Source organism: Alligator sinensis, unplaced genomic scaffold (genome assembly GCF_000455745.1).
Source record: "Alligator sinensis unplaced genomic scaffold, ASM45574v1 scaffold262_1, whole genome shotgun sequence".
Classification (NCBI taxonomy): Eukaryota; Metazoa; Chordata; order Crocodylia; family Alligatoridae; genus Alligator; species Alligator sinensis.
Genome location: NW_005841904.1, coordinates 481,247 through 506,496, shown reverse-complemented (window position 1 = coordinate 506,496; position 25,250 = coordinate 481,247). Strand labels below are relative to the sequence as shown.

The following is a 25,250-nucleotide window of genomic DNA, read 5'->3' as shown; positions in this document are numbered from 1 at the left end:
GAAGAGCGTAGTCCCAGGGCTGCGCTTAGAATCTGTGCAGATGTGCACTGGATTGAGTTGAAACATTCCTAATCCAAGTTCACCTTCTCTGGTGAACTAATTTAGATCAGGCCCACCATTTTTGGCCCAATTTAAACCTCCCAAAATTCTACAGCATTGGGCATTTAGATCAGCTTAACTCTAGTTAGGTCAATCTAAATGTAATGCCTGTTGATACCCTGCGTGGCACCATGCAGCACTCTGGGAAGGATTTCAATGCACCCCAGGATGACACAGCACCCTGTTTGAGAATCACTGTTCTAAAAACTAGTATAAGAATACTGTGTATTTGCAATGCTCAGATCTAAAAACATGGACAGGCAAATAATCTGTACAAACTATTGCTGTAAAACCTTACTTCTTGAAAGATCCCCAAATGCTTTACAAATATAGAAATCACTTATCTTGTCCTTGAAGTGTTTCCACCTCTGGAATGGAAAATGGCTTCAGACAAAACAGCCAGAGTTCTGGTGTTTAAGAACTGGAAAGTAAATTTGACTAGAAACAGTTTAAATTCACTGGCCAAGTTTAGAAATATGTGAAAGGTAAACAGTACAAATGATGAAGAGAAACACTGCCTTGTAAAATCTACTTGTTTTAATTAACAGTGGTGTCAGCAGGACAATTTAAGTAAATGTTTTTAGACGTGGTTTTTAACCTTTAATTTTGAGCTAAGTTCCTGACTCAGCTCCCTCTGAAACCAATGAGATTTCACCATGGTTGTGAGTGGGAGTTGCATAAGACCCTAAATGCCTACAAATACAGGAACATGGATTTTTTTTAATGTGTGCATGTACAGGCCATATAATAATGAAACCTCAGTATTGATTAGGGCCTTTAAGCTTAATTGTAATTCCAACTCTTAACAAATATTTGCTGGGGGTGGGAGGGAGTTGCCTTTATAGGGCTTAAGTACCACTTCAGTTGCATTTTGTCACCTAAAATGTTTACATCTTCATTATAAAAAACATGATTTTATTGCCTGCATATGTTTTAGTAGGAAGCATCTTGTTTTTCTGCCTTAGAAGAGTCAAAAATATTACCCTTATACAATTCAAATTATTTTTTTTGCTGTGAATGAAGCACATAACCTTTAAACTAAAATTCTTTCTTGACCTTAAAATCTTACTTTTCCAAGGTATTAAAAATGAAAGAACTATATTAAAGATTTGAAGCAGTAAAATAGTATGTGAAGAGCAGATTAAATTCCATATTTCACATACTTAAGAAAAAGGCATGTTTATAGATGCAGGTACATCACATCGTTATATATTTCATTACTTCAGTGCTGGAAACAAATGGCTGTAAGCTGTTGAAGATGTTTTAATTTAAATAGAGTAACAGATAGTATAATATTTACTTGAAAAGAAAAGGATTTTTCATTATTAGAGTATTCTAAAACAGTGAATTTAGAGATGCATGATGTTGATGTAGGTTGTGTTAACTTTCATTCTCATAAATAATTTTTGATTGGCTTAAGAAATGAGAAATAATTATTTGAAATCTTAAATTGTCCCTGGATGAACAGCAGACTTCCATGCCAAACAGTTATAAATCATTAGCAGTCTTGCTCATGATACTATGATAACTTAGAAGAAGGATTGTGTTTCTTGCTCTGAACATGATAAGATCTAAGACCATCTTGTGATCTGGTGGAAGGGAGTTCCACAGTCAAGAGTTTAGCTGCTGAGAAGGCCCTTTTCTATCAATTTCACATCTTTATAAACTCACTGTTCCTCATTATTGTAAGTATTGAGGAAGGTCGTGATTGTAGAGAGATCAGCAATTCCCTTAGAGCAGGGGTGGGCAAAATGCGGCCTGGGGGCCGGATGCAGCCCACCAGGCCATTCTATCTGGCCCGCAGGGCCCCTAAAAAATTTAGAAAATTAATATTAATCTGCCCTGGGCTGCCTGTCATGCAGCCCTCGATGGCTTGCCGAAACTCAGTAAGCAGCCCTCTGTCCAAAATAATTGCCCACCCCTGCCTTAGAGAAAGACATTCACTATAATGAATGTCTTTTCCATGTACACCATGTTTCAGTGACTGAATCCTGAGTTTATGAATACATGGAAGACAGACAGCTTTTTGGTAGGATGGGGCCTGGCCTCTTGGTCAGGTTGAAGGTACTGTGGATCACCCATATACTCTTATAGTTAAGAGACTTGAATCCTCTTTGTGACTGCATCATTGATTCAGCTTGTGGCATTAGGCAAGTCACTTCATTTCTCTATCCCTTAGTCCCAGGTATACATTACACTTAAGATGTGATTAACCTGTTAATTGTTCCATAAATATTCCTCAAGGAATTAATTAAATTACAAAACAGGAAACCAGCCACAAAAATATTCCAAAAATATTTTTGTGGCTGGTTTCTATCATGCCTTAAATGGAATCTGTGGCAGAGTAGCGACAAACCAGAGCTGTTTCCAGGCTTCCATACAGTCCAAAGGCTGGAACAGTCAGCTCATTGTTCATCTTAATCCTGGGGCCATTGTGGAGCCAGTTCTAGACTCCTGTGCAATCCTGAGGCCAGGGCCACTCCAGTTCATGCCACACTGAGGGCATCTGACTTTCAAATTTCTGGTGCTCCCTGGGCTCCCCCTGCAAGTAGTAATGGTGCCCCTGGGATCTGATCCCAAAACTGCATGTCCTACTTTGCACATGTGGCATGGCAGGAGGCACAATTATTGGGATCAGGCATGAGATCCCATCTCACCATTAAATGAACATGTGCTATGGGCCTTAGTTTCTCCACCTGTAAAATAGGAATGTTACTGTGCTTTTACAAAGCAGTTTGAATTGTAAGGATTGAACAGCAATAAATAAGCAGCAAGCAAGGCATTTCTGCTATGACAGTGGGGGCCAATTTGTTTAGCAGGCATACCACAAATTAGCCCTGCAGCATCCCTGAGTGCCTCTCCCATTCCTTCCTCTGCCCAATCTGGCACTCTGCTTTCTGATTCCTGCCCTGTATTTCACACCTGGTCTGCTGCTGTTCTTTCTGCTTCTTGGCCCATGCTCCCCGAGCAATCTGCTGCTCTGCTTTCTGTCATATCTATCAATGTGCTCTCTGTCCCTCCCTGATCTGCTATGTGCCACACACAGAAACAGCCTGTGGCACACATGCCACAGGTTGGCCATTCCTGTGCTATGCCACCGTTTGAAAATGAAAAGCAATAAACACATAGGTACTTACCAGCCTGATGACTGAGAGTGGTGGGATTGCCCTAAGTTTAGCATGAGATTGTTGCTTTGATCATTTCTTCAAAAGATTTTCCTTTCCTTGCTCTCACTACTTATGTCATGCAAGAATTTGTCCATTTAAAAAATAAGGTAAAATTGGTTGCATTTTATACACCTTCTTTCGGTCCGTCAGCCAACTTTTTAGATTATTCAGTTACAATCCCCCCTCCTTCATTTATTTAATAAAGTATTTTCTCCCTTGCAACTATAAACAAACAAAAACAATAGAAAAAAAGATTTAGGAATAATCCTAACTATCCCCAACATGTGCCCAATACATAAAATAAGTATTTTGTAAAAGCCATTTTTCATTAATTACAGTTTATCTAAAGTTTATGTTGTTCTACTATATTTTACTCTATATAAATTTATTGTCATTGTCATAGCAATATCTAAGCAATGTCCAGTAGTGCATTAAGTAATATAATTCAGATCTATCATACAAGGTTTGTTCTTTTCTTTTATCCTGGTCCCAGAGACAAACTGTTTGAGGGATTTTTTAATTGACATTCTGCTATGGGCTTATGCTAGAGAAGGCATAATTGAGAGTCTTGCATTTTGAATGCAAATAGATTGCCTCAGAAATGTAGTGGATGAAAAATAATAACCCAACACTCCTTTACACACTATTCACTGCTGCTGTTTTGCTTTTGGCAGGAAGAAAAACTACTACATGTGCGATTTTGCTGCTTTGCCTTTTACACAGCGTTGCTTCAGACCACAGCCTTTTTTCCTTGTAGATAGACACTTTAATTGTTTATTAAAAATGAAGTTGTCTAAAGAATACGAAAAAATAAATGTTATAAACCAAGACTAAAAATAGTGATAGTTGGCGTGGAAAGAAATGCTAAATGCTTGCAGTTTTTAATAGAAAAAGGGTTATTTTTAGTTGAGGAAAAATATTGTAAACATATCATGATTATGATTCTTTTAGTGGCTTATTCTGAATTCAAAAGATTTTTTGTATTTTTTACATTTTTTAGTTTTTTTACACACAAAAAAATTCCTCTTCAATAAAGTTTTTTCTGGGATGAAAGCCAAGGTCAGTGGATAGAGTACAAGATGCAAAGCTGAGAGGCAGTCCTGAATTCAAATCTGTCACTTACTGATTGCATGATCTTGAGCAAGTAATCAAACCTTTCTGTTACTTACTCTCACAGCTAGTTCCTCTCCTTTTTTGTGTCCATATGATAAGGTATTTAGGAGAATTCACAGATTTCATTGAAATCTGACAGGCCATGCCATGAGCACTTCTTCCGTGGCCTGTCTCAGTTAGTAAAATGATGGGAAAAATGCAATTCCACCTGCATAAACTACTTGAACATCTACAGATGATAGTATTATGCAAGTACCAAGTATTATATTGTTATCATCTTAGTATCTATTATTTCATGAAACAGATGTAAACTATTTGGACAATGGCCACAAATTGACTAGGAACAATGGCCACAAATTGACAGAGAGCAGATTTAGGTTGGACATTAGAAGGAACTTCTTCAGGGTAAGGGTTGCCAGAATCTTGAATGGGCTTCCAAGGGAGGTGGTGCTCTCCCCCACCCTGGGTGTCTTCAAGAGGAGACTGGACAAGCACCTAGCTGGGGTTGTCTGACCCCAGTACTCTTTCCTGCCCAGGGCGGGGGGACAGACTTGATGACCTACTGAGGTCCCTTCCAACCCTAACATCTACAAATCTACGAATCTATGACAAAAGAACTCTGATTTGTTTGGCTCTGCTTTTATTTGTTTATGTATGCTTTCTAGCCTGATTCCTTTGCCTTCATAATAGAAGTGGGCCTTCATAAACAGATAATTCACAGAATCAAGATTGGGTTTAATGCAGACTTCTTGAAGTAGCTTCTCTTTTTTTCTCATATGAAAACTATGAAACACTTTTCTTAACTAAGGATCCAAGAAGGAATGGCATTTATTAGATTATCTGACAATCTGTTGAAAGGCTAAAAAGTCTGTGAACATTGGAACCAATGTGGGACAAGAAGAGAGCATTTTGTTTTGAATTTCAAAATGATATGAGAGGAAAAGATTTCTTAGGGTGATCTCTTTTATTGCACCAACTGTGTAGTTGGGATAGAGTTAGACAAGCTTTTGAATGAAAGACATTCTTCATCTGGTCTGACCAGAACAAGCCATTGCTAGGGAATTATAATGCCTTAACAATTGCATCATAACAGCTTGTATCAATATCCTTTGGTATTGAAACAATTGTTACATCTACCTATACCCACAGAAGACTTCAGCTTCAAAGACTCTCCACTTGGCACATTTCATCAGCACTAAAAACCAGTTATAGACAAAAAGGCACAGAGAATAAGATATACAAAAAACTAGAACTCTTGGTTCCAAAATGATACCTTTTATTAGACCAACTGGAAAATGGCAAGAAAATTGTCCTTTTCTGCAAGCTTTTGGGATCAAAGTCCCTTTGTCAGGCTCTGGGAAAGGTGTAGATGGTATAAGATGGTAAAAAGTCAGAGAATAAGATTTCACTTTATTTTTGCCTAATTTTAAATATAAAAATGTCACGTTGACTCTTTGGGTCATTTTAATGTTAACTAGGTTATTTAACTTATCACAAGGTACTTGTAACATTGGATTTGGTGAGCAGTTTGTACTTAAGGTATTTTTCCTCTGTGTGGCAGAACAAAAAGTTGTGGGGGTAGGTAACTGTCATGCCTCCAAGCAGCACATTTTTTGAAGGTCATAATGATTAAACTTTTTCTCAATAATGTAGTTTTTCTGCTCATGCTTTTTATTGACGGTCTTTGTTTCTTAAAGAACCTTCATTGCTTTTTTTCTTTAAACAAAAACCTAGCAAAGAAACAGATGTGTCCCATATAAAATATGCAATAAATCTTGTCTCACAAATTCTTTGCTCTGAACTTTCTGACAGAAACTGTCAAATATCCACTTTAATTCTGGTATAAAATGTTCACTTTGTGTCATGGCGCCAACCACCATATGCCGGAATAAAGTCAGTAACCAGCAATAAAAAAGGCAACATAAGCACCTTTGAAACAGTACAAGCAATCAACAGTGAAAAAGGTCTATATAAATCTATGGAGAATTAATCTCAGCTTTGCCACTATCCTGCTGTGCGTTTACAATGAGCCTCTGCTCCCGACCACCAGAAGTGGCTTACTTTGCAAAAGGAGTGTGTACTAATGAGGGGAAAATGCATGAAAGAAACAGTAGCTTTTAAACCCCTGTCCCTTGGATCGCCTAGAAGAGCATGTCTTAGGGTGTTTGAATGTGTGGGGCCACAACACATCTCACATCGCTGTACTTGAGCTGATCATGTGAAACCAATCTTTCCTAAGCTCAATCAGCAGAAATGACTTCAGCTTCATAAATCATTGTTATCATCCCACAGGAGGAGGTAATGCTATGGTTTTTCTCTTCTAAAACATTTCAAGCCACTGGTTTCACAGGCTTCTCTGAAATTAGATCCATTCCATTTGTACAATTACCCATTCTTCACCCACCAGATTGGCTGATGGCTGTCTTCTAATTAACTTATTATTTGGGTATTTACATCTACCTTGTGTTTTAAAGAAGACCTGTTTCCTATTGGTATTAACAATCATTCATCATTTATTCAAATGTATCACCCTTAGTATAAGAATGTGCTGATCCTTAAAGTTTTCACTTATGCTTACAACAGAAGATTGTAGTTATACCAAATCTGCCTAGTTTATTTTCCCAAACACAGAACAGATTGGTTTTAACCTTATTCTGTTTGAAAGGAATTAGAACTAATTTTCCAGTTCTGTAAACTGTTTGGATATACTTAGTCATCTCAAAGAGATTAATCTACAAAACCACATTTGGAATCCAACCACAGCATTATGTAGTTGATTTAAAAACAATTAAATTAAAGGTAGAATATGTTTCTATTATACTCAAGTGCAAACAGACTAAAAGCTATTTACTTTCTGGAACCACAAGAGCGAGGGAGTGATTGATTAATGCTGGTTGAATAGCATTTTAACACTATGTGATTTTAACCAATTAAAGTGAAAGAATAGTTTGCAGTTTAATGCTAACTCTTGCTATGGTATTAATACCTGCACAATATGGGAATAGAAAATACAGGATTCTAATTTTAGTCCTGGCTTTACTAGTGATTATGTAGTAATACACAAGTGATTGTGTATAAGAGAGCTGAAGAAATAATCTTTCAGAATGGCGCACAAGCCCCATTTAAGGAAAATATCATTTCAAAGAAAAATGTATAGTTTACAGAAAATTCAGTAAACATAAACAGCTCTTTTTAAAGTACAGGTTTCCCTCACTTTATGCAGGTTCTGTATGTGTGAATTCACTCTTATGCGATCGGTTTGGTGGAAGCCCACAGTCAGCTGCTTTGTGTGGTGCATTGTGGGAGTGATATGCACCAAAATATACTCTCCTGTGTGGATCTGTGCTCCTCGCTTGTTGTCTGCGGCACATGTTTCTGTAGTTGCCATTTCCATTATAATAGTGCCCTGTGCTCGTGTGCACTGTCTGCTGTTGGTGAATACCAAAGCTGTCTTGCAAAAGTGGTAGAAATGGGTCTGGGGGTCAGTACAGTCGAGGTCTTGGAACATATACCTATTTGTTACCTTATAAAGTGGGCTCCCTTTATGCAAATTTGAGTTATGCGCTGTTTTCCAGGAATGCATGTACAGCATAAAGCGAGGGAAACCTGTAATATTTTTCTGGAAATGTGAAGCTGATGTTGAAAGATATCTGAATAATGATACAGTAAAAGCTGCGTTATCCAGCATCTTACAAGCCAGCATACTCTATTAACCAGCATGCTGGCTTGTAAGATAAAGTGAAACCGGAAGTGCCCACTGCAGCACTTCCAGTTTCTCTGAACCACCACGGCCCAGGGGCATAACAGGCTACATGGGGCTGTGCGGGGCCCTCCTCCCTGTCCCGTGGGGCCCACAGGGCCCACGGGACAGGAGGCGATGCGGCGGAAGGGACGGCGATGCCACAGGAGGGACACCCCAGATGTGGCTGGGGCTGCTCAATTAACTGGCATGTTTTGTTATTCGGCATCCCCCATTCTCAGGGGATGCTGGATAACAGAGCTTTTACTGTATTAGGATTTAGGATGCTTACCATGTCATGGCTCTAATGTTCTAGTAAATCTACCTTCAGCATTTTTTCTGTCCAATTTATAAACACCATTATCACTTTTAGAACAAAACATAATTTCTTAGGTTTTCTTGTATTATCACCAATAATCAACTGCTTCACTGTATTTAGCTGGTATAACACTATTCTTCAATGAATATTAAGAATACTGAACATTCACCATGTCTAACAAGTATTCATTTGGCAGAAAACAGGATGGATCTTATAGTTGCATCTTATAGGGTACATATACACATCACCATACGGCAACATTGCTATGGCACTGTGCTTTAGTACTTCCTTTTGGCCGGGCACTAAAGGATAGCGCAGTATGGGTGGCTACTGCACCGTGTGTGCAGCACACAGGTAGATTTTGCTGCTATGTGATTGTAGCAGTGCACTATACCTGGGGAGTGTGCCACTATGGTGATATAACTGATGATCACGTGTAGACACATGTGATCACTATGTCACCATAGTGCAGCGTACGGCAACGTAGCACGTCACTATGTCACCATAGGGTGACATGTAGACGCACCCGTAGATCTCTGAACTAATTCAGAGATGCATTAAATAGCTGGCTGTCACCACACAACTATGATACAGGTCAGGATATACTAATCCTTTTACATATGGGGAAAATGAGCTGAAAAATTTAAGCAGTTTTCCTAAGGCTGCACAGAGAATGTTTTTACAATAGGAAATTTTGTAATTTTTAACTTCAGATGCAGTTAAAAACCATATATACACTGGTGCAAGCCACATGGAATTTTCAGAAGGCACTCCGGAAAACATGATTAATACCTGATGGAGTCAAATCTTCTGAAAATAATTTTCAAGGGTTTTGACTTGTCTATACTAGCATTCAACATTTTTTTTAAAGTAGTACAGCCACACCTGCTATTGAAAATGTAACATTTTCTGCTGCATGCCATCCACTAGAGCAGTGATGACTGATCTGTGGTAGGGGTCCCTCAAGTGGCATGGGCAGCCTCTTCTTGCGGCATGCAACAAATTGGGTAGGGGACAGGCAGCACAGTGACAGATAATACAGGGAGCAAAAAACACAGCATCAAATCAGACAGGGAGCACAGGAACCAGAAAGCAGAACAGTATTTTGGTCAGCAAGCAGAAAGCAGAGCAGCAGATCATATAGGGGAAAGGGACTGGAGTGACACTCAAAGAGGGTGTAGGGCTAATTTGTGTGCACCTATCAAAATGTTTGGCCCCCACTGTGTTAGAGCATGCTTTCTTTCCCAAACAGGGACTACTTGAGAGAAAAAGAAAGAAGTCCAGTTTTAAGCATTCATCTGAAACAGAAAAATAATTCTGTTTCCTCAAGTATGTGATCTGCTGTAGATAAAATAATTCCCTCAATTATATGCATAGCGTATTAGATTTTTGAAAACTCCAGTAAAAAGATTTCATGCTCACAGAAGCCAACTGATCAATACTTTCATGTTCATTAACATTATATTTATTCCCCATACTTTCAAAGGTCAGTTGCTGTTTTTAAATAGGATGATTTCTGACTTCTAACTCTTTTAAAATTGGAAGCTATGTATATAGGAATAGTTAGGAAATCGCATGAAATAATGTGTAATCCATTTAAACTTTAGGCTTAAACTTTTCTAATTAGAAAAATTAAACAGGTCCTGGTCAGTATTTTAATAGGAACTTGCCCAAAAAACAACAGTAAAATAAACTGCCCAGATACATACATTTTTATCCCTTTGGTTATATGCACATGTGAAGTTTAATCATAGAGGGTACCAATACAGATGCCAGATGTCTGCTCTGATGCGTGCTAATTAGCACGCATCAGAGCAGACTGAATTAATTAGCATACTCCAGCAGCTTCTGCGTCACATGTATGCAGCATCCCTGTACTTCAAAATGGTTGCAGGAGTGTTTTAATGACAGCTCATTGAACGAGTTTTAGTCAAAGTGCCCCCATTGCCATTTTGAAGTATGGGATGCTGAATACACATGACCCTGTGGGCGCTTTAATTAGAGTGGCTCTCAGAGTGCCTCCCCTCCACCCTGCAGCATGTGTAAAGACTCCCAGAGTGCAGACACATGCCCTGATTACTACAGCATACTTTATTCTGAATGTTATTTTGTAATATATGATTAGGTCTCCCAAACTGTCTGCAGCAGTTTTTTTGAGTTCACAGCCATTACGTGGGGAGGGAGCCAGTTGGTATTGGCCGTGTGGTACCCCAGGATGAAATTGACAGTGGTAAAATTTACATCTGGTACACTGGAGTAAGTCATATCAGTGTACATAGGCAGATCCAAGATTTAAAAAAGGGGGGTTCAGGAGCAGCACTGCAGGAGTGCTATACTCCCATGCCCCCAGTCTCCCACCACCACCGAGGCCACCAGCATGGGGACTTTTTGCAAATCCCTGAATAAGTCAAGAATCTTGCCACATTCCCCAACTCTTGGCACATCCTCTCTTCCCCTCCATGCTCAGCATCACCTCCCATTTTTCCCACCTCACCCTCTCAACTTATGCTTCTGGGGTAAGGAAAGAGAGACTTGCTCACTACTGCCACCATCCCAGCTGTTCCTGCAGACCCAGGCTCATCTAGGGATAGCAACAGTGGCAGGCAGGTCCTTTCTTCTTGTGCCTGCTTCCAGGCTGGCAGGGAATACTAGGGCGAATCTAATGCCACCACAGCTCCCCATGCAGCCCAGCTGGAGCAGAGTAGTTCTGGAGGTCCCCCTGGCCTCAGGTCAGCTAGAGACAGTGGCAGTGGTAGGGAAGCAGGGGAGGAAATAGGAAAGGGGAGGGGAAGGGAAGTACTTCTGAGCATAGAGGGGAAGGGAGGAGGTGCTGGGGGGTGGATTTTTACCCTTTTAAGGACTTTTTAAAGTCCCAAGCTGCTACTCCCACACTATGATCTGAAAGGGTTGTATGACTGCATCACTTCACCCCTTCTGGATCAATTTTTGCCAACATATATCTATTTTGAAATTTCTAAGGAGTAATTTATCCCAGATGGGAGTGTTATACAGTGGTGTAAGACTGTACATGTTATATCTATTCCCTGGAGTGAAGTTAAATTGTTCTGAAGCAACCATGTTATAGCATTGCACCTATAGGTAATAAGCCATCCTCTTTCTGTAGCTCCTAAGTCACTACTATAAATAATAATAATAATAATACAATAATAATAATAATAATAATAATAATAATAAATTGCAATATTGGATAAAACTGAATCCTTACATAGACAGCATAAGTATTATCTTGCATGTTTTCTTTCTTCACACAAAAAAGCCCGTCATCATAAAAAAGCCATGGGTGGAATTTCCAAACTAGCTGTGAATATTATGGCATTTGTTAATTGAATAAAACCCTTCAGTTTATTCTGAATTTTGCTTAATTTCTTGGGACTTGAAATAACAGAAACTATCCCCACTGTTTAGTATTTCAGTTAAGTAATTTAGTATCCTAATGTTACTTTACATCTGTCAGAATATGATATATTACATATTTTGTTTTACGATAATAAAATGAATGCTGTCTGAACCTGGATAAATCCCAGGTAAACTGTAAAATTGGCTCATTGCAAAATGGTTTTTATAGTCAAATCTATACAGTAGGCATATTTCCTTTGTGGATATTCTGTTGGTTCATATCAATCAAACCAGGTCTGTAACAGATGATATATTTAATTTTTATTGTGTAAAGAATGCAAAAAGATAATGCTATAGTTAGTTCCCTTCCCAGTTTATATTTTTATATCCTCCTGTCTTCAGCTAACTATCACTAAACATTTCCAGTGAAATACATAATATTTTGTTCTTTAGAAATAATTTTTCTTTATTCTAGCTTGAATGAGCATTTAAACTTCAAATTGCAAAAAACATAGGTTCTGAGAAATCCCATGTCATTTGAGACATCTTGTTTGTTGTAGTACCAGAACTGTTAACTAGTAATACTTATAATATACTATATTCAGTGCCTTTCATATTGTACTTGTTCAACAGCAAAGATGATGTTGGGAAATAAAGAAATTAAATAATCTATGTAAGACGTCATTAAAAATGTGCCATGTAAGTTTTCAAAGTCAAGCGTAGTTGTCTTAACTAGTATCAGCCAGTCAATAAGCATATAGTATTTCACTGGTTTCTTTATAGCTGGAGATGGTCTAGCGTGGCAGTGATAAATCAAAGTGGCTGAGTTTCTTCAGCTATTAGCTAAAGCAGGGGTCAGCAACGTATGGCCACTGGGCTGCATCTGGCCTACAGAGTCACTGGATCCAGCCCACAGAGCTGAAGGTCTTTGCCTATGCCCACATCTGCACCCATGCCAGGGCTAAGCAGCAAGTTGCTGCACAGAGGCCAGGTAACATCCAGCTGTGTCTACACCACTACTGCTTTCCCTCTCCACCTGCTCCATAGCCTCCTCCCAGCTCTGGCAGAGCCGCAGCTTCCAGAGCCAATAAGGAGTTGCACCAGGGTCAGGCAACTGGAAGCTATGTCCACATAGCTGCCTCTTCTCCTTTTTTTCACTACCCCTCCCAGCTTCAGTACAGAAGTGGTGGCAGCATGAACACAGCTTCCAGCTACCCAGTTCTAGCACAGCTCCCCTCTGGCTGGAAGCTGAGCCTGTGCCCAAGCCAGGAAGTGGGGGGCTGGGAGAAGTGGAGGAAGCACAGGCTTGCAACTCCCAGCTGCTCAGCCTTGGTGCTGAAACGGGGAAATCTGCCACTACTGATTGAGTGTGGGAGCCACCTGGCTTGCATTGAACTAGAGCTGGGTGGTTCTGGCCTGTGGGTTGAAAAGGTTGCCAGCTGCTGACCTAAAGTAAAAATTTGTTGAGTGCCTGATTTGGATGAATAAGAGTAAGTCTTAAAAATTATCTAAATGATTAAATTCATATACTACAGTCTTTTGATATGTGTGGATGTACATTAAAATTAGAGTATTCATGGTGGTTCATTTCAACTCATAGGATCATGTCCTATGCACGCCATCCTATTGTGCTGGTCATTTTTGTTGTCTGGATTGAGGTGCTAAATTCATCTGAAGTTAGTGTTGAGAGTAGGCTTGCACTAAGGCTTTGTTTTCAGCAATCCATTACATTATGTCAGTTTTTAAATGACCAGTTAAGTTGTTATGGATACTTATTTTCAGTTTTATTCAAACTGTGAGAGTATTATCTTCCTCCCAGTTTAAAATAAACAGAGAATTCTCACCTTTTTTGCACTTGTTTAAATCTGCTTAATACAACATCGCAAGTTAAATCAGTGAAGTTGTCTTGTGTAGGCAAGTGCTTGTTTATTTCAGTTCTAATGTGTGTTTAGACAATGTGCCAGTTTCTGTTCCTCCTATAAGGTTTCTAAGTGGACTTAGGTGCTTAAGGGCAATTCCATTAAACCTGCTCAAGTCCCTGAAAAAATCATTAATGCAGTTACTTTTGTAATATGCTGTCATCTTACTTTAAGACTGAGTCGCATAAAAAGCAGTAAGGATGAGGAGGATCCACTTACTTATTGCGCTGTTTTTAGAGGACTTGGCCAGGATGGAATAGACTTGCGCTAAGGGTAAAAATAGACTTCTCCAGATAAAGTGTATTAGTGTAGCAGAGTATGTCCCACCACAACTGATCCACTTTATTGGGTGGAAGACAGACACATTGCCCATTGTCCCACATTAGGCAGAGGCCTAATATGGGACAATAGGTGACAGGTTCCCTTTTCCCCATCCCTCACTGCCCAGTGCCTCCTTGCCTGGAACTGTGTTGAGCCATACCTGTTGCTCAAAGGCCTTACCTATAACTATATTTCATCAACAATTGACAGTGATACATCAGCGCCTATATATACTGTACTATATATGGTGGTTTAAACAGGACAGGGTAAAGATGCAGCTATTTATCACAGCATCATTAAAATATGTGAGCCCTCTCTACATTACCCTTTACTCATTCCTGGAATTGAGCTTTTCTTTTTTTCTAGTATAAGTGATGTAAGTGGTGCTTTTTTGTATCCAAGTTGATTGTAAAAGAGTTCCACTGTTTCTTGAACTAAGTAGAACTGGACACATTTTTTAAAACTGACTAATAAGTTTGTGTCCATCGATGTTTGTGTCCATCAGTCTAACACAAGAAAAATTTCTAGACAGGAGAGAACGCCACCCTCCAACAATCAGCTTCATTCCTGTGTCTCAGTTAGGCATTCCAAAACTGAAGCACCCCAAATTGCTAGTCATTTTTCAAAGTCTTGGCCAGAGTTTTCAAAAATTATGTACACCATGTACATTAAAATTTTGATACATGTGTTTTCACTTTGCTGGCATCCTGAATCAAGTGTGATATCAATTGGAAATGGTTGATGTAATTAACTACTTTTTGGCCTCTGTTCAGCAATTTTCAACTGTATCTCTCTCAAGAACAGATTTCACTTTGCAGGATTTGGTCAGCAAGAAATAGAGAGAACAAAAGTAATAACATATTGTTCTTAATAGGGAAATGAAAATGTGATAATTTGCATTATGTTCCAAAAAGGCTGCAATGTTATATAGTACCCTACCTGATTTCAAGATGGCATTTCAAACCCTGGTGTTCCCCACTGACATAATTTTTTTTTTTAATGGATGACTGAAAAATAAAGAAATGTTTATTATTTTGTTCTATTTATTATCCAAGCAATCAAACCCAAACATAAAAAATGTGTTCTATAAAGAATAATTTAAAACAAAGGAGCAATAAGTCAGATCCTAATATAAATACAAATGTTTTCTATTTTCAGCTAGAGAAGAACACAAGAAAGAAGAGAATTGTTTGGAGAATGCAAAGAAATGGTAAGATTTCTAGTCCCTTCAAAAGATACTATATTTTGGTTAAAGATGATAGTGATAATGTGAATGCAATTAAACAGAAAAGACTACTGTACTTCAAAACAGAAATCTCATGCTTCTCCAAACCTTTTTACATCCTCTTCCAGAATAGATATGAATCAAATCAAGTGATTTGAACCAAATATTCTAATATGCTTACAGTTTTAATTTTTTAATTCCTTATCTGAATTCTCAACATATTTTAATAAATTATGAACAATTATATTAATAAACTATGTTTGAATGCCATTTTACCCCTTCTAAAATATAAATCGGTCAACTGAGATAAGTCTTTGAACTTGTAATCTTTCTAACATATGGATGGGTATCCATGTCATAATTTTCTTTGGAGAGGCAGGCATCAGGGAGAAAAATGGGCAGAAATTAAGAGTTTCAAAACATTGCTTTACAAATTATGCCTGTGTGACGCTTCTGACTTCCATATTGTTGTGTACAAGATATAAAGTTACTGTAAATGGCCTTAGTTGTCAGTATTTTAGGTGATTTTTGGGAAACACCTTGCCTGGATTTTATATTGCATATGAAAAAAATAAGACTGAATATTTCATGTGCAAACTACAGTTTTGTGAATCCTGTTAAGATGGAATTGCAGTATTCATGTAAATTTAGTAAGAAAAAAGAGTTTACAGAAGATAAAGAATTTACTTTTCACTAGTTTTTCAAGCACTCATAAAAAATGAATAATGGACAAACTTTATATTTGACATGTCAAAACTAGGAAAATGTCACGTGCAAGGCAACTATTATGTAACAAAAAAAGAAATACTAACAAATATTTGTATTATCTCCCTCACAAACCAAGAATTAACTCTTCAGAAAAGTGTAGCATCATCTTTGTTGATTGAAAGAGGGCAGGTTTTACATCTTATCTAAAGATGAATGCAGAAGAAAGACGCATCTGATTCATCAGAATATACTAATTCATCAAAAAAAATGTTTTGAGGGAAACACACCAGTTTCAACAATTTTTGTTGAATCACACACAGCTATGCTTGAGGATCTCCAAGCACTTTATGAGCGTTTTCCCAACACCTTTGCAAGGGCAGGTATTATTGTTCCCCTTTTCAGGTGGTCCAGCTGAGGCACAAAGCACTTAAGGGAAAGTTTCACCCAAGTCAGGGCAGAGCTCAGAATGGCCTTGACTTACAAGCCATTTGTCTGATTATAATCATATGTGTACAGATCTGTCCCTACCCTGTAGTAATACCAGGATATTATCATACAAATCTAGTTGTATTGCATTTCAGTGCGTATAGTCATACATTAGATTTAACTGATTTTTAAAGATGTATTATTTTTCCTTATTTTTATATTTCTTTAATACAGGCAAATTCAAAGTAGTTTGGGGACATGTGTTGTTTGAGCATTATGCTTTTTATATCAAGTAATTTTTTACGGATTTGCTGTCTTTTCCCTATTACTACAATTTTTGCAGAAGAGTTTTCTTGGTGGTTTCTTATTTAAAATATCATATATGAAAAAGAAATCCAAAGAGAGATTCCTAATTATCTAAACATATGTAAAGTAGCTTTAAATTGTTTAAAATATATTTTCACTTTTAGGGCTAGGTTCACTGTTATGCTCTAGATAGCTGTACCCTTCTGCTCAATATAAAATAGGCTGTGCTTGGGGATCTTTTTGTTTTTGCTTTTTTAATTACATTTTCCATACACTGTTAAAGAAATATAAAGAGATTGATACTATGTAGCAAGTCCAATTATTTTAAGATATGCATCATTAATAGTAAATATTTTGTTTTATTATAACAATCATGGCCTCTGACATTTTCCAAAAGATTAGTTGAATGAAAATTATATTTGTTGAACTTAAATTGTAACTTCTACAGACCGTATTAAAGAGCACCTTCTATTAGTTTCAGGACTTCAGCATACTAAAGAAGAGCAGCTGGCAGATATGACTTCAGCATACTAAAGAAGAGCAGCTGGCATCTAAAAACAAAAACATCGCCTCCTTTTTCCCAAAAAGTGCCAGAGTTTCAAGGAAAGTGAAAACATTTCCCTCAAAAGATTTTCTTGTGTTGTTTATCCTTTAAAGTTATGATATTGCTTTTAATCAAAGTCAGAAAAGCTTGCCTGGTGGATATATTTAATTTGCCATGAAAACTATTTTGACTCTTACTAAAGCAAAAATGCTCTTGTTTCTGCACATATAATCATGGTCATGGAATCAATTACCAGTTTATCTATGAAATGCGATTCCAAAATGGTTAACGTGCATATTGCACAATAACTTTTAATGCCACAAAATATGTTCAACGGTAAAAGGTTCTTTTAGAAATGTTCAGATACACCACAAAAATGATTAATAGTAGAATATTACAATACTGGCAAAAAAAAACCATGCATATTAATATCTCTGTTATTAGCTTGCCAACACCTTTGAGAATGGATGATTCACTTTCAGCGTATTATCTTGTTTCAAATTATATGTCACTGACTGTAGCATTTTTGTTGCTGGACTGAACTCCTCATAACTACCTGAGAGTCACCCATAACCTAGACTGAGTAGAACTGGGAGTGGGGGTTCTACTAAGAGTCTCTGGCCTGGCATTCAACTCTTCTGCAGACTCTTTAGAAGGTAGATAACTCTTAGGAAGGTAAATGAAAAATAGGTCCCATTTCAGTTTTGCAGAATAAAATACAAGTTCATAAGGATAATATAGCATTACATAAATTACAGGTTATTATGTTTGGCTTATTAAAAATAAGATCCAGCAGTTTGCATACATTGTGACCATCTATGTTTCCTGATACATACATACGAAAATTATTCTCCTGAGAATAAAGTAGATGTTGGAAGGTTAGTTACACTTGGCAAGAATCGCTGCTATGGTTTCCAAGGTTAAGGGAAGTTATGGTAATTACCAATCTTGGCTACTGAGTCAGGAACCAGCCCTCAGGAAAACTAAGCTTCCCCGGTGGGTTTACGTGTTGACAGTTTTTTTCCCCCCTGTAGCTTTGAAGAAACAGTGGGATACTTCGGGATAAAGCCAAAGTCTGGTGAGAAGGAGATCACACCAAACTACGTTTTCACGGTGTGGTACGAGTTCTGCAGTGACTTCAAGATCATTTGGAAACGAGAGAGCAAAAACATTTCCAAAGAAAGGTAAGGTTTTAATAAAGCCATTAATACCATTTCAGATGTCTGGGAAACTGTTCCTTCTCAAACCAAACAAATTATACTCCCATATTTCACAGGCGTCATTGTTTTCTTTCAGATCAAATGGACATCAAGGAAAGATTATTCCCTCAGGGTGCGTAGGAAAATTCACCAAAGGCATGCTGTCCCCACAAAAAGATAAACACATATAATCTGATAAATTACACTTTCGTAACCCCTTCCAATTATGAGCTAGTACAATGAAAGGAGAGCTGTGCTAATATGTAACAGATTGCTTCTCTGTGCATTTTCATGTCGAACTAGCCTAAATGAGGCGATATTGCTGCCGCAAACAGTACAGACAAATAAAAGCGAATGCTTTCCCAGTTAATATACTACACTTGCATCAAAGAGAAGCCCCTGAGATTCAGGCCACACTTAGCACAGTGTTGAAGCCCCACATTGAATTTACAGCACCACTTCTGACTTTTGGTATCCTGCTGAGGACATCAAACTACTTGCCGCTAGATCTCACCACACTCTCCTGATTTTATTAGTTGGAGTAAAAAAAATAAAATACAAGACCTGCAATTCTCTGCCTGACTTTTGTTTTAAAAGAAGGCTGAAAAGTTTTTTGAGAGAGACAAATACTACATTACAAAGTACTGAATGTGCTGTAATGCATTCACATTTATATATATATATATATATATATATATATATGATTAATCACTTTCAGTATAAATTGCAAAGCCAGGTGTGTATACCAAACCAAAAGGGGTGAAAAAGGAAAACTTTTCTCTTGAGAACATATTGGCAAGTGTAGTTAAGTGCGGTTACATTATTCCTTTTGCTCCAAATCAGTGTGAATTGTTCCATTGATTAGTTGATCGTAAACTGGTAACTTCTAAAGATGTTATGCATACATCACAAATTCCTGAATACTCAGAGTTATGACAGTTCTGTTAAGTCTGTTACAGATTGTAGATTTTAAAACTTAAAAGTAGCGTAGTGTTCTCTCTCATTCATTTAACAACACGGCTAAATCAATTTAGAACGTTTACAACATGTGACATTTACATGAGGATCTTTTATTTCCCTTGTGCCTGACTCAACAGCATATACATCTGAAACTATAAAATCAATTGGCACTGAGCAGACTTCCATGGCCTTGTACAAGCTTCCCCAGTACAATAGCAAGATGTGTTTTCCATTGAATCATGTCCTTTTGATTTCATTCCATTACTAGTCATAGGGGCTATAAATTAATATTGGGAAAAGATCTAGGCCATGCATCCTTTCCTTTTTCATTTGTGTAATTACCAGCTTGCTGATTACATAGCTAAGAAACAGAGTTAAACAACTATTTAAAGGTATAAACATTGCCCTTAATGGAACTTATAAGTGATGTTTAATTTTTATTTGGAATGAACTCTCCTCCATGATTTTTTTTGTGCTTTACTGCCAAAATATTGTCCAAATGGTGATTTATATTTGATGTGCTTACAGCTAAAAAAAAATGCAAATATTTGATCGGTTCTGTTAATGGTTTGATGTAATAGTTTTTTGTTATTCATTAATTTACTGTATGTTTTACTGGTTATTTATTAATAATTATTAACATTTTTTAACGTGAAGGTTTGTGGGACCCTGTCATTTTTAGATTTACATAGACTCTTTTTTAAAGTTTGCTTCAAATGACTTTAATAGTGTCATTACCTTTGAAAGGATTTTTTTTTTTTTTCCCTTAAATGCAAAAGAAAATTCATCAAGGAATTGTGCTTTTCAAACAGAGCCCCATGAAATAACTGAATTAGAATGCTGGAAAACTGTTTTCTCAAAATGTCTTATAATGTGCTGCTAAAATGGAAAAAAATGTGAATTAATTAGAATGATGGAAAAACTGTTTTCATCATCTTAAAATATCTTTAAAGGCTCTGTTTTACCAAGTATGAGACTAACTATTCACCAACTGCTGTACGGGAAGGAACATCTGAAAGAAAACTAAGTGGCTTTGTGTATATTGTGATTTTAATACTTTTAATAACTTTAGTATGACAGGAATGGACAGCTGTCTCTGTAGCTGGGTTAAGCTAATTAATTTGATGCACTATTTTCTTGCATTTCTACATATTAATTATGTAGAATTGTGCCAGTAACCAGGTCCTTTTTGACTAGGGAAAATGTATGTATTTTCCTGTTTTTCACTAGGGATAATTCATAGTTGTGACCAATTTTTTTCAAATTTGAAGCATGAAAGATAGGCATTAAAATTCATATTTAGGCATATAATCTTAAAAAGTGAGTTCAGTATGAGCTGCTGATACTTAGTTTGAACTTTTCAGAATTAAATTAATCCTGTCATTTGGATGCCTAATTATGGCTTTCAGTGACTACCTTTAGGAGCCTAAATGTTTAAATACAACTTTATATAATATTTTCTTTATTACAAAATATAGTCCCAGCAATCTCCTAATACTGAACTGTACAATATTATCACTAAAATGACCAGTCCATTTTTGTTATTAAATAGAATGAATTACTATCTAAAATTTGATATTGCGTAATTTGAAGCAAATGTAAGAAATAAAACTGCAATATAGGATTTGGATATGAGAAATTTTACACTATAAGGCCTGACTGCTTTTGGGTTATTTAAGGGCAGCAAAAGATTTCTAAAATTGCAAAACAAGGCTTAATAGTACCCTGAACTAAATGATAGACTTAGTTGCAAGACTGTGTTGTCTAAATATTACTTGACTCCTAAATGTAACAAAACTGTAGAAAACTGATTAGCTTTCTTTCTTTCTTTTTTTTTTTTAAGTAGAGGAAACATTTACTACCCTTTACTTAACCCAACATGAAAATAAATTAGATTCCTGCAAAATATAGTTGAATCATTCTCTCTTTCCAGGACAAAATTTACACATCAGGATAGGGCTGGAAAACAGAGTTATAGACTGAGATATAGAAACTAGATGTAGTAATAAATAAACTACTATAGAAGTTAAATCCAATTTTTTACAATCAAAACCCCTATGCAATGGCATTTTCCCTATCAGGCACAACCATTTCTTCAATATTAACTTGTACTTACAATCTTCAAGTTCAACATTAAATCTTTAAAAGATAACCTCTCTAGAATGACCACTTCTTCATTCTCACATGTATTTTCACATAAAATGAACCACAGTATTACATACATGCATACCATACATAGCAGAGAACTCTTTAGAGAGCTGTTTCTACTGTTGTTATTAGCAATTTATTGGCCATTTTTAATATATACATCTGTGTGTCCAGATATCTTAACTGTTTCTTCACACATGGTTTTCTTCCTTTTACAGAAATTCAGAGACAAAAATACTTCTTGAGTATTAAATGCAGATATTTTCTGGTAACAAACCAGTCTCCAGGTCTCTAGTATATTTAATTCCACCATCATTCCTTGTTTTGGGCAAGTGCAGCTGGTGTATTTGTGAATTCAGAATAAATTAATCTACCCTTTTTACTTATTTAAGAGAGCCTAGCAAATCCTACATTTAATCTACAAATGGTTGTAAACTGCTGACATACCAAGTAAACATATTTCTTATACCTAGGAAAAGGTCTTACACCAGAATGAGGTTGATAATTTTGAGTTTCAGATAGTCTCCTATCTATTTTTGGGTGTGTTGGGAGAAAGTAGAATGGAATAGAATGAGGAAATTGCTAATTAGGACAGAGGTACATTAGTTTAGAACATGAAGGTACCTTTCCAGATGGAATTTCAGTGATAATTTAAATTCATTTCAGAGATAATTTAGTTCATTATTTCACGTGGAATGTGCACCAAACTTAATACTCTACTGTTAACAAAAAGAAAAGCTGCAAGCCCTTTTGGGTCAGAGAGAAAAGCCAAGTGATTCATAGATTCATAGATGCTAGGGTCAGAAGGGACCTCAACAGATCATCAAGTCCGACCCCCTGCCTAAGCAGGAAAGAGTAGAGCTGGGGTCAAATGACCCCAGCCAGGTGCCTATCCAGCCTTCTCTAAAAGACCCCCAAGGTAGGGGAGATCACCACCTCTCTTGGAAGCCCATTCCAAATTTTAGCCACCCTTACCGTGAAGAAGTTTTTCCTGATATCTAGCCTAAATCTGCTCTCTGTCAGTTTGTGACCATTGTTCCTTGTTACCCCAAGAGGTGCCCTGGTGAACAGAGCACTTCCCAGCCAGTAGGTATGCTGGATATTTTTGCACCCTAGGTGCAGCACTCTGCACTTGTCCTTGTTGTAGTGCATCCTATTGTGTACTGCCCACTTCTCTAACCTGTCCAGGTCTGCCTGCAATTGTTCCCTACCTTCCAGAGTGTGCACTTCACCCTACTATTTAGTATCGTCTGCAAACTTGGACAGAGCACACTTCACATCCACATCCAAGTCACTGATGAAGATATTGAAGGTATCAGGACTTGAGTTATAAATATCATCTATGGACAGCAGCTCAAGAACCACTGTATTGGGCTCTGCCTGCTATTTGAAAACTAGGTTTTTTGAAAACTGGGATCATATAATTTGGTATTACCGCTCATTTATTGTTAATGGTTATGATTATAGGTCTTCTAAAGATATTTCTTGTAATAATTTTACACATTTGCAATGCTCAGAGTAAACCGATAAGGAGATAGATGGTTGTTTTCAGTAAGATTTGCTTCCATGTTTATCTCACCAGTAACATTATGAGGCCTTGATTTAACTGGACCTGCTAAAGATGAGTATATTAAAGCTAATTCATTGATCATTAAGTATCCTTACTGTTATTAATAATTTGATTGGCATTTGCTTAGACCTTCTGCATTACATAGCCATACTGCCTTACTGATGCCACATATGGTTTCATAAAATAATGAAATCTGGCTTCCTTATGGTTCCTAGAAGATCCTGTTTTGCACATCACATGCAGACTATACACAGCTATTTCATTTACATATGTCTGTATTGATTTTAACACTGCAAATAACTAGTGTCTATGGCTCCCCGTGTCTCTGGCTCTAAGGAAATATGTTAATAACTGTGACTTTATTATTGGAGTTGCCATTACACACCTTAATTCTTATTCCCTTTAATCTTCGGAGAGCCCCTCCTTTTACTTCCAATCTCTTTCACATTCATCCTCCATCCTAAATAATGGGTGGCAGACAGGACAGTTTTCACTGTCATTTATTTGTAGTGATTGGTTATTAATTGTATTCTAGTAAAGTCCATTGCAGACTTGCCTGCACGCGCGCGCGCGCGCGCACACACACACACACACACACACACACACACACACACACACACACACACACTCTGTTACCTGTCCCAATCTAAATTTATGATGAGAGACAACAGAATACAATAAATGTAATAAGTGCTTAGTAATAAGTAGTAGTTGGGGTACATCAGCTGCCTAAGCACTGCCAACAGTTTTATAGGCAGCACAGTATAAGTGAGTTTTAAGGGGATATTTGACCAAAGAATATTTTTGCAGGGAGTCTCTCCATGAATAGAGGTAGTATGGGGGAAAAGGTAAAAATTGTTGTAGGAAAATGTGGCCAGTTGATACTAAGGTTGGCATCATTATAAGAAAAGAGCCTGAAGTTAATAACTATAGAATTGTATGGTTGGAAAAGCCCCCAGGGTCTGTCGTAGGTTTTTTTATAAGAAGGCATGTCAAAATCTATACCTTGCCATGAGGTCAGACTGAGGACTGAGAAAAAGATTACAGACCTGTATGGTGACTGCAGAACTTGAGAAGAGGGCATGTGCCTTCCTTCCAAAGCTCCATGTCAGATCTCCTGCTCCTGAAAGAAAAACAGTATGTAATATCTATTACTTTTCTACATCAGCTGTTTCCTGGGGCATAAAATTAGATTTTCTCCTCTTGGCTAAAGAGAGGAGAATTGTGTAATTCCCATAATCAGATGGACCAGCCATAAATAATGTGGAAATAACAGTAAGCCTACTGTTTGTAGACCCTTAAAGAAATAAAAAGTACAGGCTCTCAATACAAGCACTTTGAGGTTAGGGACAACACTATTGCCTTTACAATTACATTTTGTCATATTTTTATTGATTTCTTAAAGTATAGTGAACATATATTTAACATACATCTTACAGTATGTAAGATCTAGTATTGCAAGCTGGTTCATTTTCATCATATATAGAACATATGTTATACTGAGAAATGGGTAGTTTTGTAACATTTAACTAGATGTAATAAAGTGTTAAACCTTTAAGGCCATGATAGATGTTACACTTTACAACCTGATAATGTGTTACAACCTGTAACATGATACATGTGCATGGGGTTACATCTCGTTTAGGAGCCAGATCCTCAGGTGATATCTAAAACTCAATGGATGTAGTTTGGCTGAACCACATGTAGCTGAACCAGGTTCTGTAACAAGTTTTGTAACGTCTGTCTCACACACGTGATTTAGGGTCTGCCTGTATTGAGAGTTATGTAGTTTGTCCACCAGGTATATCTCCAGAGTATTTCATTTATTATCTCCATGCTTCCTTGTTGTGGATGGGTATGAGTTAAGTTAAATAGATAAAGCAGGTTCTGTTGCTGGAAGTGCCAAGTACTCAGTTATCACCTTGGTATTTGCCAATTTGAAAATTCAAGTATCCACTTCAGCTAGGAGGTTTCAGCAGTGGGATCCTGGACTGTCCTGCAACTAGGGTGGCCATCATGGAGGACAGTCCGGTTGTCCTCTATCTATTGATATGAAACCGGATACCTTTATGTCCTCTATTTTTCTCTTGAAGAGAAAAAGTCATCAGGTTTTGTATCAATAGAGGACAG

General features: G+C 37.3%; 1 protein-coding gene across 2 annotated transcripts in view; it reads left to right on the top strand.

The window, feature by feature from the left end:
* Positions 1 to 25,250, top strand: part of FMN1 (formin 1) — a 236,426-nt gene that overhangs the window by 188,764 nt on the left and 22,412 nt on the right. For both annotated transcript variants that reach the window (XM_025197756.1, XM_025197755.1), the window contains 2 exons: positions 15,193 to 15,244; positions 18,278 to 18,427. In XM_025197756.1, the coding sequence (XP_025053541.1) occupies positions 15,193 to 15,244; positions 18,278 to 18,427 (202 nt within the window). The remainder of the gene's footprint in view (positions 1 to 15,192; positions 15,245 to 18,277; positions 18,428 to 25,250) is intronic.